Genomic DNA, 15,889 nt, shown 5'->3' on the forward strand with positions numbered 1-15,889 from the left:
GCCCCAAATTACTGGAATCATTCCTGTGGTTTTCATCTAAAACAGAAACCAGTTAGGAGCTTCTAACAGAAAGGGACATCAGGCTTAGAATCATAGAATCCTAGAACTGGCTGGGTTGGAAGGGACCTCAGAGATCATCAAGTCCAACCCTTGATCCACTCCTGCTGCAGTTCCCAGCCCATGGCACTCAGTGCCACATCCAGGCTCTTTGGAAAGATCTCCAGACACGGAGAATCCACTACTTCCCTGGGCAGCCCATTCCAATGCCTGATCACCCTCTCCAGAAAGAAATTCTTTCTCATCTCCAACCTAAACCTCCCCTGGCACAACTTGAGACCCTGCCCTCTTGTCTTGCTGAGAGTTGCCTGGGAAAAGAGCCCAACCCCCCCCTGGCTCCAAACTCCTTTCAGGGAGTTGCAGAGAGTGATGAGGTCTCCCCTGAGCCTCCTCTTCTCCAGCCTCAACACCCCCAGCTCCCTCAGCCCTTCCTCACAGGAATTCTGCTGGATCCCTTCACAGCCTCCTTGCTCTTCTCTGGACCTGCTCCAGCACCTCAATCTCCTTCCTGAGCTGAGGGGCCCAGAACTGGACACAGGACTCAAGCTGTGGCCTCCCCAGGGCTGAGCACAGGGGCAGAATCCCTTCCCTGGACCTGCTGGCCACGCTCTTCCTGATCCAGCCCAGGATGCCATTGGTCTTCTTGGCCACCTGGGCACACTGCTGGCTCATGTTCAGCTTCCTTGTCACTCTTGTGCCAAAACAGGGGTATTGATAAGGGCTCATCCTGAAGTGCCACAGAGCTGGGATGCCTTGCAGTGTCTTGCTGGGATCCAGCACTACATTAGAAAGACATTTAAACCTTCCTAAAAGTCAGACACAACAAGACCACTGCTTTCTCTACCCTCGTGCTAGCTAAAGAAGCAAAAACCAGTTCAGTTCATTTATTGCAATGGCTTTGGTCCCAGCTGAGTTACTGCTGGAAAGCTGAACTGAAATCTTGATTAGAGGTGAGATTGGGAGGGGACTGGTAGAGCTTTTTTTAATAGCCTCTAAAATTAAACTTAATGTGCAACTGACCCATAATGTTAGCTCTGCTGCCAGGTAGTTTTAGTTTTTAAAATGTGTTTGTCACTTAATTTAAAGGACTGTGTTAAGAGACTGGCAAGAGAAAGGAATTGACATAAGGGAGACTGCAGCAGACTCTAAATTAGTGGTTTCTCGTGTCAATAATGCATATTTTAAAATGTATGAAAATACCTGTGTGCATGATAGGCTCTGATGACTTGTCAGAGAAGAGCTAGGCTGGGAGAAACTATTCATCTCAAGCTGGCAAGCCTGGGCTAATCTGCATATTGAATAACTTTTAAAATTCCTTGTTTAACTAACATGAACATCTGTGCTCATCCTGGGTGCTTTTGGGTCTCCTATGGTGGGAGCCATTCTTTGGCTTTCTTTTTCTGTAATTGTGTGAGAGCTAGATTTTATTTAACATTTATATATTTTTTTTTCTTTTAACATTTATTTTTTTAGTGCCTTAGAGGTTGTTTCTGTTGCTCTGGATGCTGTGCAAGGCAGCCCAAATCATGGTGTGCATCTGGTGGAAGTTCTGTGCCAGGGATGCAATTCACTTGTGCCTCTGAGCCCTTCTTCTTGCAGGGAGCAGACAGGGAAGGAAATGTCCTTAAATGTCCCCTGGGATTGTAAAACTCATTTGAGAGCAGATGAACCCATCCAGAAAAGCAGCCACAGGAGTTTAAGATCCCACTTGTACACAAGTTGTGCTACACAGTCCTTTATTTTGAAGAGAGAGTAAGAAGCTCCAGGGAATTAAATGTAAAAAAAAAAAAGCCAGACACTTGGCTTATTGTAATATAGGCTGATTTATTTTATTTTTAGGGAAAAAAAAAAAGCATTTTTTGGCTTTGCATAAGGATGGTGTGTCTGGTTACTGTCAAATGCAGGATAGGACATCAGCAGAGAGGGCACAGCAGGGGATAGAACCAGCTGGTGGCAGGAAAGGGTGAGATAATAAAGCAGGGAGGGAAAAACCTGAAAGGTTCCTTCCCCTGCTGAAGGTTGTAGTTGTAAGACAGGCACACAAAGGTAAGGAAAAGCTCCTGCTGGGATTAGTACTTAGTGGTGTAGTAACATGCAATGGGGAAACATCCAGAACCCAGGGTATTGGTACTGTTCAGAAATGTAGCATCAATTCTGAAGTCAGGTGGGCTTAAAAAGTAAATTAAAAATTGCTCATTCCTGTTGATTTCTGTAGTTCTGTGTCCTGTTAAAAATACAGGAAAATGGGCAAGGATGTGGAGGAAAAAAAGAAAATAGTGAGTATGGATAATACTTTGTAAAGAAATAGTCTGAATGAAAGCAGATGAATAATTGTCTTTTTTGACATCATGGGGGTTCTGGTTGGCCTTTCTGAGCCACCTGGCTTAGGATGGTTGGGCTGCAGAGTTCCTCCTGCTCTGTCTGAACCCTCAGTGCTATTTGACAGCCAGAGAAACCACTTAAATAGATCTTTTTTTTTTTGCCTTGTTCATTGATCTGTTGGTTTTTGCTCTTCAGCTTCTTGTCCTTCACACACCATTCCAACATGACTTTTTGGTTTTCAGGCCATTTAATTTTTGCTCCAGCCTTGAAGGGATGTATGGGAATGTCTTAAACTGGTTTTGCTTCTGAAGAAAACACAATATAGAGCTGAATCTTGGAGCTTTGGCACCTACACTGCTGGTTTGTTGTCTTAGCCTGGGATGTTTATGGCACCAGGATTTTCTCTGCTTTTGGTGGAGGGGACCCAAAACAAAACTGCAAATGTGCACTTTGGGCAGGATGTCTTCTTTTATACCAAATGTCACCCACCTAACAGCCTGCCTGCTCACATTTGTCAAGGTTTGCTTGGGTTTTTATGGGGTTTTTTTTGTTGTTAATGGAGTTTTGTATTGGTATAGTAGAGCTGAAGCTGTATTGGGGTCTGTTGGTTTCCTCTGATGCTTGGTTAGCTCTCTAAAACCTCAATCCCAGTTGTGGCTTCCTTCAGTAATGTAAATTGTGTAACTTTTAAATAAGTGTTTACCCCTTTTTTTGGTATTTTTGGAAGGAACTTCTCTGCTTCTCTTATCTCCTCCAGTTCTTAAATATCCAGAAGTAGCATTCAGATCCCCAACGTTCAAGCTGAATAAAGTAATTTCCTATTAAAAAAGAGGATTATGAAGTAGTCTGGTGATAATGTCCCTATATCAGCTTTCACCCTAAGCCAATCCTAACTTGAACCTTGAGTCATCCTTGAGCTGTTGGCATTTGGAGTGAGGTTTGGAGCCATCTGGAGTCCAGTGCAAGTTTTCTGTCACCAGTCATAGGTGAATAGTTGATAAATCAGCAATATTTTATTTCCGAGCTGAGAAACACAGTTTATTGCTGAAACACCATTTTTGTCTAACAATAGGATGATTTTCTGAATGTTTAGGCCAAGCAGTTTTTAATTTCAGAATACTTTTGCTAGTGATATGGTTGTTGAATTATGATTTATTGGCAGCAGAGATAAAATACTTGTTGCAGAGAGCTCTCTGGAACTGACCTTATGAAAAGTGCATTATGCTGCAAATTATTAAATATTGATTTCTTTACCAGCCTGCAGACATCAGTGAATTTAGCAACATGCTAGGAAACAGCATGAAAAAAGATTAATACTGCAAGAGAAAAAGTAATTGTTTAAATAACTATTTTGGTGTGAGTTACATTGTGAATACCAAGGGGGACTCAACTTTGGCCTCTTGTTGAGTATTCAGAATATTCAGTATTATTTGCACCAGTGATGGTTTTTTCACAGTGGTTTAAGGAAGTTTCTCCTGCAGAGTGTTAGCTGGCAGCATTCCTTAGGGAATTACTTCTCCCCAGAGATGTGCAGTGTGAATTTGTCATTACTTTTTCTTCCAGTGTAAGTATTCTGGAGCAGAAACTCCCTCCAGAAGAATGAAGGAAATGGATTTCCTTGGCTTAATTTTGTGTGAAGAGAAAGAACTTTGAGACATTGTCCTTAGAGCATCATTCAGATATCCACGTGAGGCACATTTTTGGCTTGCTGCTACACTTTGTGGGACAAAACTAATGCTTTGCTGCAGATATTAGTCTTGAATTTCATGAGGAGTCACGAGAACATCTTGGTCCTTTGGTCAGTGGAAATGAGCAAGCAGCTTTAGATGGAGCTTGGAAATGTATCTTGCATTTTGAGAGGTTTATGTGGCAGCAGAAGTGGGACTGCTCAGCACATCTAGAAACACCTCTTTATGAACTTAGGTACAAAAAGCATAAGAAAAAGCCCTATAATCAGGAAAAATGCAAAGAGACAATTTTAGGCTTTTTCCTCACTGGCAAATCTAGCTGAAATACCAGCTGTGGTGTGGCTCTGCTGGGTGACCTCAGCAAATGTCACAAAGCCACAAACCACATGGTTTTAAAGAACAATAAGTGCTCATGAGAAGCTGGATGAGCTTGGCTGAGATATCTACCTGTTCATTTGTCTATCTCAGGACCAACCTGTCACCCCTGGGCCACGTGGAGACTGTCCCTGTGACCAAATCTGTAGCTGGCAGACATTGTCCTGTCCTTGCCTTGGATGTGTATTTGGTTTTCTAGTTTTTCCTAAGGTACCTCAAGGATGTTGGTAGTACATTAATTTTTCCTGCTTTATTCTCCTTGCTGCAATAATATCAGCCCCAAATAAAAGATGGCACTGAGGAATGGTTCCTCCAGGATAGAAACTCAAATGTTGGCTGGTTTATTTCCAGGTAGGTTGAAAACTGTCCTAGGATGAGCAGGTTGCTCATCACATCACTGGTTTATGGCTGAAAAATCCAGCACCCAGTTGTTATTCTCATATTTCTGAAGGTGAGGATGCTGTTGTGGTGGAAGAGAGCCAGCTGAGTGCTTTCAAATGAGCTGCTCAAATGTTGCATATCTAATGGAGCATTAAAAAAAAAGCAGGAAAAAAAAAAAGCCACAAAAGAAAACCTCTAAATGCAAAAGCTGATGAAAGGCTTGAGATTAGGATACTGCTCAGAAAGCTTTTTTGAAGGCCAGTGAACTACAGCAGATCATTTATAGGTTTGGTGAAGTGATATTTTTAAAATTCAGGAGTTCCTCCAGTGAGACTAAAGCTAAAGATGATGACTATGTTTTTACTGAAATTTCTTGGTTTTAATTAGGCTTAAAATTAAAGGCTCCCTATTCCAATCCTCAGCCCCCTTTAGAGCTCACCAAACATGTTGATGCTGTAATCTCACAGCTCAGGACCACATTACAAAACTACTTAAAAATCAAGTACTTTAGCTGTTGCCTGAATACTTAGTCAACTTTTTACCTGTTTTATTGCCAGCATCAGATCTCATCATCTCAGCCATGTGTACCTATGAAAAAACAGGAGAAAAAAGGAGACAGAAACCCATTTCATATGCCAGCTGAACTTGAAACAGTCATTAAGTGTAATGCCAAGTGTTAGTTCTGTAAAGAAATGTGCAATAATTGAATTTTGGATCCAGCAAACTGCTCATAATTTCCAGCAGTTCCTCTTGCAAAGCATGTTCCTTTCTTTGATTTCTTTATCTTCAAGTTATACTTGCAAAATCAAATTGCAAAGTCAACTCATGCTTTACAGTGTCTTAAATCAGATGTTTTGTAGGAAATTACTAAACCCAACAAAGCTGGCATGTGCTCTATATAAACCATAGAATGTTTGTGGGGCATCTTAAAAAGCTGAGGGTGTTTGTACATTTGGGATGAGGAATAAATCAGGGATGCTGGGAAAAGTTTCTGCAGCTGGTTTTATAGTGTTCTTGTAAAAAAACCCACTGTTGGCCCATGTACCACTGATAATCTTCTTGGAAATTAAACCAAACACACATTTCATTCAGTTCACAAGTGATTAATGCTAACAATATTATCTTCTTTTTTTTTTTTTCTTCCTTCTAGCTCTTGCAGCTTCTGGAGACTGAAACCATGCAGCTAGAAGCCTTTTTGGAGTGGAAGCAACTGGAGGCAGTTTATTGGCAGTGGATGGTAATGAATCAAAGTCATTTCAAAAAGTGCAGCTTTCTTGACTCCATCAAATAGCTGATTGCTTTCAAAAAGCCCCTTCCCCCCAAAATAAATGCTGCACAACAACTCTTCAACAGCACTTGAGAAGGAAAAAAATGAGTTTGGTAAAGTAAGGGGGGTTTTCCTTGTTCTCCCTCATCCCTCTTTTTTTTCTTGAGCAAGATTCACTCAGGAATGCTGAAGAATTGCAGGGCAGAGTGGCACAATTTCATCCAGTTAACACAAATGAAAATGCCTGATCTTCATCTCTTTAATGTTTTTTTAAACATAGCAATTGTACATTTTGTTAAAATTAAATAGCTTTTCAGAAGAGGCCTCTGAGCTTTAGTGCAGATTTGAGAACAACTACATTTTGCAAGCAGCTGATATTGAAAACACCTTCATTTTCCCCAGCCAAATAATGTGCTGCAATTGCCAATTTCCCCCAGAACTGCTGAATGATCATAAGAAAATCAATAATCCTTTCTCTGTGCATCTTACAATTTCTCAAGTGATTGTAGATGGTAACATCCATCTCCCTGCTCTCTGCAACTTTTCATAGAATCATAGAATCATAGAATTGGCTGGGTTGGAAGGGACCTCAGAGATCATCAAGTCCAACCCTTGATCCACTCCCGCTGCAGTTCCCAGCCCATGGCACTCAGTGCCACATCCAGGCTCTTTGGAAAGATCTCCAGACACGGAGAATCCACTACTTCCCTGGGCAGCCCATTCCAATGCCTGATCACCCTCTCCAGAAAGAAATTCTTTCTCATCTCCAACCTAAACCTCCCCTGGCACAACTTGAGACCCTGCCCTCTTGTCTTGCTGAGAGTTGCCTGGGAAAAGAGCCCAACCCCCCCTGGCTCCAACCTCCTTTCAGGGAGTTGGAGAGAGTGATGAGGTCTCCCCTGAGCCTCCTCTTCTCCAGCCTCAACACCCCCAGCTCCCTCAGCCCTTCCTCACAGGACTTGTGCTGGATCCCTTCACAGCCTCCTTGCTCTTCTCTGGACCTGCTCCAGCACCTCAATCTCCTTCCTGAGGGGCTGAGGGGCCCAGAACTGGACACAGGACTCAAGCTGTGGCCTCCCCAGGGCTGAGCACAGGGGCAGAATCCCTTCCCTGGACCTGCTGGCCACGCTGTTCCTGAGCCAGCCCAGGATGCCATTGGCCTTCTTGGCCACCTGGGCACACTGCTGGCTCATGTTCAGCTTCCTGGCAATCCAGACTCCCAGGTCCCTTTCTGCCACTCTGTGCCCAGCCTGGAGCTCCCCATGGGGTTGTTGTGGCCAAAGTGCAGGACCCGGCACTTGGCCGTGTTGAACCTCATCCCGTTGGGATCATCCCAACTCTCCAGTCTGTCCAGGTCCCTCTGCAGAGCCCTCCTGCCTTCCAGCTGATCCACACTCCCCCCAGCTTAGTGTCATCTGCAGATTTGCTGATGATGGACTCAATTCCCTCATCTAAATCATCAATAAAGATACTGAACAGCACTGGGTCCAACACTGATCCCTGGGGGACACCACAGCCGCCATTTTGATGCAGCCCCGTTCAGCACCACTCTCTGGGCCCGGCCCTCCAGCCAGTTCCTAACCCAGCACAGGGTGCTCCTGTCCAGCTGGGGGCTGACAGCTTTTGCCCCTTTAGAATGGCTGAAAATAATTTTCTAGAGGATCCCATTAGCTGTGTGAGTTTACAAAATTTGGAGACTCAGTGAGCTGACTGTTAGTTGCCCTTATGCCTTGTTCCACACTGAAAGCAAGGCAAAGGAGTGAAAAATCATCTCACCTGTCCTCAAAGGTACTTCCAATGCAGAGCCATTAATTGCCATTAATTATATAGTGTTGTTTGCTTTACATTTCTACCATCCTGGGTTCTTTGGAAAGCATCAACACCAGCAGAACCTTGGCTCCAAACAGTCCAAATGTAACTGCAGTGACTGCAGGAATGTTGCTTTACAAATTTAATGAATTTCAAAATCAAAAAACCCCTGAAATGAACCAACCTAAACAAAAAATGGAGTCCAGAACATGTCTATGATTTCATGAGCTGGGCCTCTAGTAACTTTGTTTGAGCTCTTCTTGCTCAGAGCTGCTTTATCCCAATTTCCAGTTCTGATGCTCACTGAGAAAGGAGATTTTGCTGGGTGTTTTTTGGGTTTTTTTTCCCATTCTTGCCTCTCTTGCAATGTTTTTTTTCTTGGCTGAGCTTGTAAATGTCTTATTGTGAATTAAGCCAGAGTTTTTGGCCTACCTGCAGAGAAAAGAGAGAAAGAGGAGGTGGTGGGGAATGTTCCCATCCTCTTTATAGCTATCTTATAGATAAGAAATGAAAGCTGTAAGCTTGTTGTTGCCTTTCCACTCTTTGTTTCTAGGCTAAATAAAATTGGTTCTTTAATTAGCTCAGAATCTGTGTACCATGGTGTATAGGTACATGTGTTTAAGGGACTCAGAAGTGATTTGGTATTTATTTTTGAGTATTTCAAATAATGACTGCTGTCTCCAAAGGCAGTTGGAAAATTATATTATTAATTACAGAACTATATAATATTTTTTAAGTTTGTTTTTTTATTTTGAAATGCATTAAATGGCAGAATTGGAAAGCCATAGATGCATAGTATATATATATATATATAATATAATTAATTACAGACCATGATCAAGCAGAGCTGACACAGCTCCTGACCAGCCTGGAGGAAGAAGGATCTCTTGAGGCTCCTCAACTTGTAGAGCTTAAAATGGGCAAAAGTGACCCTGAACAGGGTAACCATGTGTCTCCATCATCAATTTGGTGCAAAAAAGGCAAAAGGTGGATCCCACCTGGAATTTGTGGAATATTCCCATCTCCTGTTACTTCATGCTTCAGTGCAGATAGTAGCTCACAGTCTGCAGTGCTTTTCTAAAATAAGCCACAGAAGTTTTCTGTTAACTTAGAAATATAATAAATTGAGGAGGTTCTTTCTTAAAATAACTCAGAAACTGTGGAGCAGCCACATCCTGAGGTGGCAGCAGTGAATCCCTGGTTATGGAGGGGGGGGATGGAACCATTTTTGCTCTTGATAAAAATAAAATTTTATTCTTTTTTCTTTCAGGAAACTGTGCTGGATAATATGACTGAAGAGGGAAATCTGTGCAAGTCCCAGGGCACTCAAGTGGAGAAAAGCAGTCTGCTAAAGGTGACCTTGTGCTGCCCCTGGGCTGACAGTCTGACTGGGCAGATTGAGAGATTATCCAGTGATCTCTTGACTCTCCAGCACCAACTGCAGGAGCTGGTAACCCACAGAAAAGCTGCCTGGGCTGAGAAGGTAAGGCTTTAGGTGGCATTCACTTAGTGACTTGGAAAATCCTCTATTTTTCTTGGAAAATCCTCTGTTTTTCAGCTGCTCATCTGTTATTATAGAGAAATAGATATATTGCAGCCTCTCTGTTGCTCTGTTTCAAGCTTGCTGCAATCTTGGTGTCAGATCTACAGCTACATCTCTGTTTATGCCCACAGCATCCCAGGTGCTCTTCCCAACACAAAGTAGCATCTGTCCCAGAGAGGCAGCCTGCTGAAAGAAAATAAGGATTCTTATGGAACAGAAAACATCAAAGAGTAGAGGTTGCAAAGGAGAAAAGAAGAGGAAATGGTGGCATCCCCCAGAGGGGATAGAGGCAGCAGGTTGAAGGCATCAGTGCTGGTTATAATGAGGAAAAAAAATAGATATTCACAGGGAAAGGAGGGTGGGAGAAGGCAGAGCTTGTCATCTGTCACTGAGTTAGTAGGCTTTGAGATGTCTGATGGGGGAAGGAATAAGGTTATGAAGTCTGTGAAGTGAGAGACTAAGCACAGGATTTTTGGAAGACCAGAGTGGCTGTGGAGGAAAGCAGGTGAGGGGATGGAAGTGTGGATGGTATTCCCTGACACAGAATGGGGAGATACTGGGAAGCAGTGGGAAGTGTTCATGGAAATGGGGAAGGTTCTATCTGCATGTTAGCTGCTGGCCCAGGGAGAAGAGAGGATGAGGATGCAGGCATAAAAAGTAAGACTGTTTTTCAGGCCTTAAAAGAAGAGAAGGATGACAGAGAATCTATGAAATTCATAGAGAAAAAGTGAAATAAATGTACTGTGTGGTGAAGAGGATGGAGATAAATTGGATAAAATTGGATGGAGATAAAACAAAATGCATCTGAAGGAAGAATCATAACTTTACACGTGTCAAGTGTTGGGTTCTAACAGTAGTTCTGTGGTCCAGAATTGCAAACTGAATTCTAGGGATTCTTAGGAGAGCAGAAGGAAGCAAAACTTAAAATATCCCTGGAATGCTGTGTGTAGTTCCAGTCCTTGTGTCTATTTGTTGCAAGCTTGGTCATTTGCACACTGTGATTCTGGTAGTTAAAAATATTGATTTCAAGTCTTTCTAAATTAAGGAGCTTATTTTCCTTATTTCATTTGGTCACTTTCCTTGTTTTGTTTCATTTGTTTCTGCCTGGCCCCAGCTCTGTCTTTGGTTAGGTGCTTGGAATGACCCTGGAATCATTTCCTTTTCCAGGGGCATTCACTAGAAGAAATCTGAATGTTGCTATGGGATTTGGGTGATTTTTAAGCCCTGTTTAATCTGACATTTTAATTGACAAGCATCTCGAGGCAACAGTTCATTCTTGGAGGAGAAGAGGCATATGACAGAGGTGTCACCTGAATAATGGAGTTTCTTAGCATTATGTTGTTCTTTTCCATGTACTGCTGGGTAAATATTCATCATTTCTTGGGTGATGTTTTGGGGATCTGTAAATGATGAAGAAGTTGAGTGAAATGCTTAAGCTTCACAAGTATTTCTCTTCTTGGGAACAACTTAACAGCAAAAGATGAAAACTGTTAATTCCTGTCTTATCTTGCTAACCAGGTAACTTGTTTCTTTGCTTTTTAGTTTCCTTTATTTGAGGCAGAAATTGGTTTGGGGCTGTTTTAAGCACCCACAAGATGGAATGCAGAGTATTGTGACTCCAAATGATGACTGTGTCACGGCTAATCACATAACTGCTCACACCATACTCAGCTTTTGCTGAAATGTGAGATTTCTGCTGTTTATTCCAGTCCTCTGGCCTTACTGCTAATATGGAGGTGTTAGGATAGCAAGTAGTTAATTATCCAGGCTGTCTGGGATGCAGGAGATGGATAGGGAATGGTTCAGCCTATTTCCTCAGTCAGGAAATTCTCTTCCTCTGCCCCTTCCCCAGTCCCAGAGCATTTCTCTTTTCCATTTTGTGTTTGCAAACCTCCATCTGGAGCACCCAGCAGCTGTCAGTGGAGCTTTCATGCAAAAAGAAATTGAAGAACTAAGGAAGGCTGCAAGAGCAGCTTTTGGAAATGCATGGTTGGCTGGGTAAGGAGAGGAAACCCAGAGAAATCAAGATCAACTTCCATCAAAAAGCAGCAAAGGAGGAGATGGACAGGAGGATGGCAAGGAGGGACAAGGCTGATGGGTTTTATTTGTAGTTCTTACTTGGTTAAATGTAGGATTCAGTTGGCTGATGGAATTGCCATGGTGTTAGCAGATTTAGGTTATTAGAAAGTGTGTGTCTACTGTGTTTTTGTTTCTATTAATTTTTGTTCTTGTATTTTTGTGCATGAGCCCCAGGTTAGCCTGCTTGAGGGCTGGCATGCATGTGGAGAGTTGCTGGGGCTAAGGAGATTTTGGAAAGAATCTTCCATGCCTCTGCTACCTCTGTGCAGTTTGCTCAGACTTGAATAATCCATGTGAAGCTTGAACCATACCAAGAGAGCAAAAAACTAAGGATTTATTCTTCATTTGCAGATGCAACTTGCTGGGTGGATTGCTCGATGAGTGCTGAGCTGTGTGAGAGACAGAGAGACTCTGTGCCCCACTTGCTAAATCAGCAACCCAATTTCAAACACACACAAAAACCCCAAAAAGAAATTACCCAGCCTGACATGTTTCATGGGGTTTATATTTTCAAAAGGACTTTAGCTCCCCAGGGAAGAGAGAAACATTAAAACCTTGAGTTCTGTCTCCTGATCTGTGTGCAGAATTCTGGGGGCTGAAATCAGCATTGCTGAAAGTTTTTCTTGCTTCATAAAAGATGCTGTTTTCCAGTCATAACGTTTGCTCAGGTGACAGGATCAGTTCAAGTGTAGCCAATAATGAGTTTTAATATTTCACATTATTTGCCAAGGTGTTGGATAGAGACCAAGGCAGTGAAACATGCAGAAGGATTAAACTCCAGTAAATTTCAGATGAGCTTTATTTAACAATAAACAATAAAACCCCCACACCATTCCAATAAGAGAAGATGTTTTGTGGGCACTGTAAATGTTTTAAGTGCATTTTTAAGAAGTACTCATGTTCTTGCAGTTAAACCACACAATAAAACATGGACAAAGCCTGGGAATGCACAGATACCATAAGGTATATAAGATAGCAGGTCCCAGCAGCACCTTTATCTTTGGAATGGGAAACATTTGGAGGCTGATGAGTGGGTTTGGAGGCACCTGACACCAAAAGGTTGTTGGACAACAGGTACTGTCCCCCAGAGGAGCAATATCTTGGTGACAAAGCTAATTCTTGCTGACAGAAGCCACAGGAAACACTACAGCCAGTGGCTGCATTTTAGAGCAGCTCTACCTGAAACATTACTCTGTTTTATTGAACCTTTTGGAGTGGGTTTTGAGGACAGGAACTTCCAGGAGCTGTCTGGTTTGTTTTAGAGCTCTGGGCAGCTTGTTGGGATGGGTTCTTCCTCTGCCAGCTGGAATTAAAAGTCCTGGATACCTTGCAGGGCCACTTAGTTTTTAGGTGAGTTGGTAGAAGTGCTTTTAGAGGGATTGCTTCTATTCATGCATTCAAAGCTTGACTTAAAGTTTCCTTTTTTCTTAAAACCTTGCCCTTGTTTTCCCAGTCATCTGCCCTGAAATGAAAAGTCTTGATGATACTTGATCATCAAAGTATCCAACTCATTTCTCTCTCTGTCCTTTGTGCTCATAGAAGGGTTAATATAAAAGTAAATCTGTGATTTAGTATTGTCACATCTCTTCTTCCCAGCCAAAAATGCATCTAAGTAAAACTTCAGTACAATTCTGAGCTCAGAACTTGCTACTTTTAACTCTTCATCCTAAAACCCTGGAAGCAGTTTGATTTTTTTTTGTTCATTTTCAGATGGCCATCCCAGCAGCTTCACATCCACCTCCAGCTGCAGCTTGCCAGCAAAACTCAGCTAAGGAGAGAAACTCCTGCATGCATTTTCAGAGCAGTGGCTTTAGAAAAATATTTGCTTTTTCACTGAAACTCTGAAAGACAAATTCCACCTGGGAATTCAAGTTCATTTGCCTCATGCCACAGTTGCAGAGAGGCTGGGATGCTGCAATGACCTTTGCTGGATGCTCCTGCCTCCCCCAAAAACAGGGAAAAAAAGCTGCAGGGCTTGGGAATGAAGGAAATTCCTAAAGGTCATGGATTTTTTTGTTTGTTTGCTGATTTTCCTGATCATTTTGCACAAGACCCTTTTCTGATAATTTGTGTGGTTAGATGGAAATACTTTCCTCTCATCTGTGAATGTTAGGAGTGCTTTATATAAAAAATTAATTTATTTTTGGCTGTGCATTGCTTGAATCTGTTTCCCAGCTTGTTCTCCCAAAGCAGGATAACACAGAGAAGGGCAAGTCACAAGCAGCACTTTATTTCTGGGGAGGTTTCATGTTGTACAGGGATAAATCTCTGCTTCAAACAAAGTGGGACCCTCCAAACCTCTGCAAGTCACCTAGATCAGAGATGAGAGCTCCTATCATCAGTGTTTCTCTCTGCTGCCTGAGATCCAAGATTGGAAAATTGAAAAATAAGTGAGCAATTTATTATAGGAAGCAATACTTGTCTGTTGCTTTCCTTTGTGGTTATCAGGGTCTTTTTCAGAGTAGCACTGCAGCCTTTTGGGGAGTGTCTGAATTAATGACATTGAAATACTCTGCTTTTCATAATTTTTTGATTAATGCCTACTACTGCATTGATTTCTCTGCTCTTCTAATTGAATTACACAATTTTTAAAACTCTAGAGATGAAACTAGTTAAAAAGAAATGCATTCTAAAAGGCCAGGCTGAGAATGGATTTTTTTATATATCTATAATTGCTATAAAATGCTGAAGATTTACCATTTGAGGAAGGAAATAAGTGATTATCTTCCATTCCCTGTGGTGTGGGTTCAGAATTATGTGGCCTGTGGGACTTCCAGAAGTCTGAACTGTGTTTCCTTGTAGCTGGTGGTAAAAAACCTGCAAGTTTGATGCTCCAGCCCAGAGCTGTCCCACGACCATTCTGGGTGCTGAGCTTCCATCTCTTCCTGGGCATTATCTGAGGAGGTTTAGATGAGCACAGTGATTCTGATCATCTTGTATTTTATGCTTTTGCTGATGCTTCATCTCTGCAGTTTTTTTGGTGGCATCTTAACTGCAAGGAGGTGATGCAGACGTTGCTGATTTCCTTGAATATTAAGATTAATATCCCTTGAATATTAAGTTTTCCCCCTGTTCTGTCCACACTCTTGCTCCAGCAGAGTAATCCCATTACATTATTTACTCTTGTCTTATTTTTTTTTCTTTGAATTCAGTTCTTCACTGGAAAAAAACCCAAATTATTCATGCAAAAACCTCCAGAATAGAGAATTCAGGAAATACTCAGACACCAGGAAGCTTTTCTGTAGCTTTGGGGATCTCCTGAGACTTTCAGCATTGCTCTTCTCCTGGGCTGGTTGCTTCAGGTATTTCATTTACCATCCCAACCCAGAGATGCCTCTTTGTGCATCTCTTCAAGGGTAGGAAAACCCTTTCTGGAACCATCTGCTCCCAGGGGCTCATTGTGCAGCAGCCCCAGAATTCAGGTGCTTTTATTCCTAAAAGGATTAATTTCCCAGGTGCTTTTTCTGTCTAGTAGATATCTGTAGGTTCAGACAGACACTGTGTTTATCAGTGGTGTCTTTCTGTGGTTTGGGTTGAGATTTAGAGGTCTAGTTTGCATTTTTCTGCTGAAGACCATGAAAAAGTAATGCCATTCTTTCCCTGTTTTCATTCTGAATCCTTTCTCTTAAGCTGAACTGTCTTTTCTGGCTCCTCCCAATGTAGTATTTAGAGTCTAAATACAGACCCATTTGGTTATCTTTAAAAAAAAAAAAAAAAAAAGACAAAAATCCCTCCAAACAAACCAAACATAAAACTCAGACTCAGCTCTGTGTGTTCCTGCTGTTAAAACTGTAATTTTAGGTTCTCCTCAGAGGACTCTTCCTTCAGTTAAGAGGTGACCTTTTATTCCTGGCTAAAATAGGTACATTTCTTCCCTGTGGAGTTGTTTTGGAATGCCAATAGATGCACCCAGGAGCTAGCAGTTGAATAGTGAGTATCTTGCTAAAATGCCCAAGATGGAGATAGATGTATACATTCCTCTCTAATTGCAGGAAATTGCAAATCCAGGCAAAATTTGGAATGCAGCTGCTTGTATAATTACATCTTCTGTCAGATCCTATAGCTCAGTAATGCTAAAATTCTAAAATGCCTTCATGGTTGGTGTGGTACAAATAATAACCCTCTGCAGCAGCACTTTGGGATTTCTCCTTTCATTATTCACCCCCAATTAAAAAAAACTGGAGATTTTTCCCATTGCTGAACTCATAATGGATGCTCTAAGTTAATAATTATATTAGGGTGTAATTTTATATTAGTTTTTAAGCCAAAAGATGTTATTTTGAGGTTTTTGCTGCTGCTGGGGTTTGGGTTTAGTAAGAAATAACCAGTCATGGAGCTTAGAGCAGTGTGATGTGGCTACAGCAACAG

The 15,889-nt window shown here is 41.9% G+C and overlaps 1 protein-coding gene across 1 annotated transcript in view; it reads left to right on the top strand.

Moving 5' to 3' along the window:
- Positions 1 to 15,889, top strand: part of TEDC1 (tubulin epsilon and delta complex 1) — a 65,609-nt gene that overhangs the window by 38,528 nt on the left and 11,192 nt on the right. The window contains exons 6-7 of the mRNA XM_030455380.1: positions 5,974 to 6,060; positions 9,170 to 9,382. Coding sequence (XP_030311240.1) covers positions 5,974 to 6,060; positions 9,170 to 9,382 — 300 coding nt within the window. The remainder of the gene's footprint in view (positions 1 to 5,973; positions 6,061 to 9,169; positions 9,383 to 15,889) is intronic.

Source organism: Calypte anna, chromosome 8, assembly GCF_003957555.1.
Source record: "Calypte anna isolate BGI_N300 chromosome 8, bCalAnn1_v1.p, whole genome shotgun sequence".
In the NCBI taxonomy this organism is placed as follows: domain Eukaryota; kingdom Metazoa; phylum Chordata; class Aves; order Apodiformes; family Trochilidae; genus Calypte; species Calypte anna.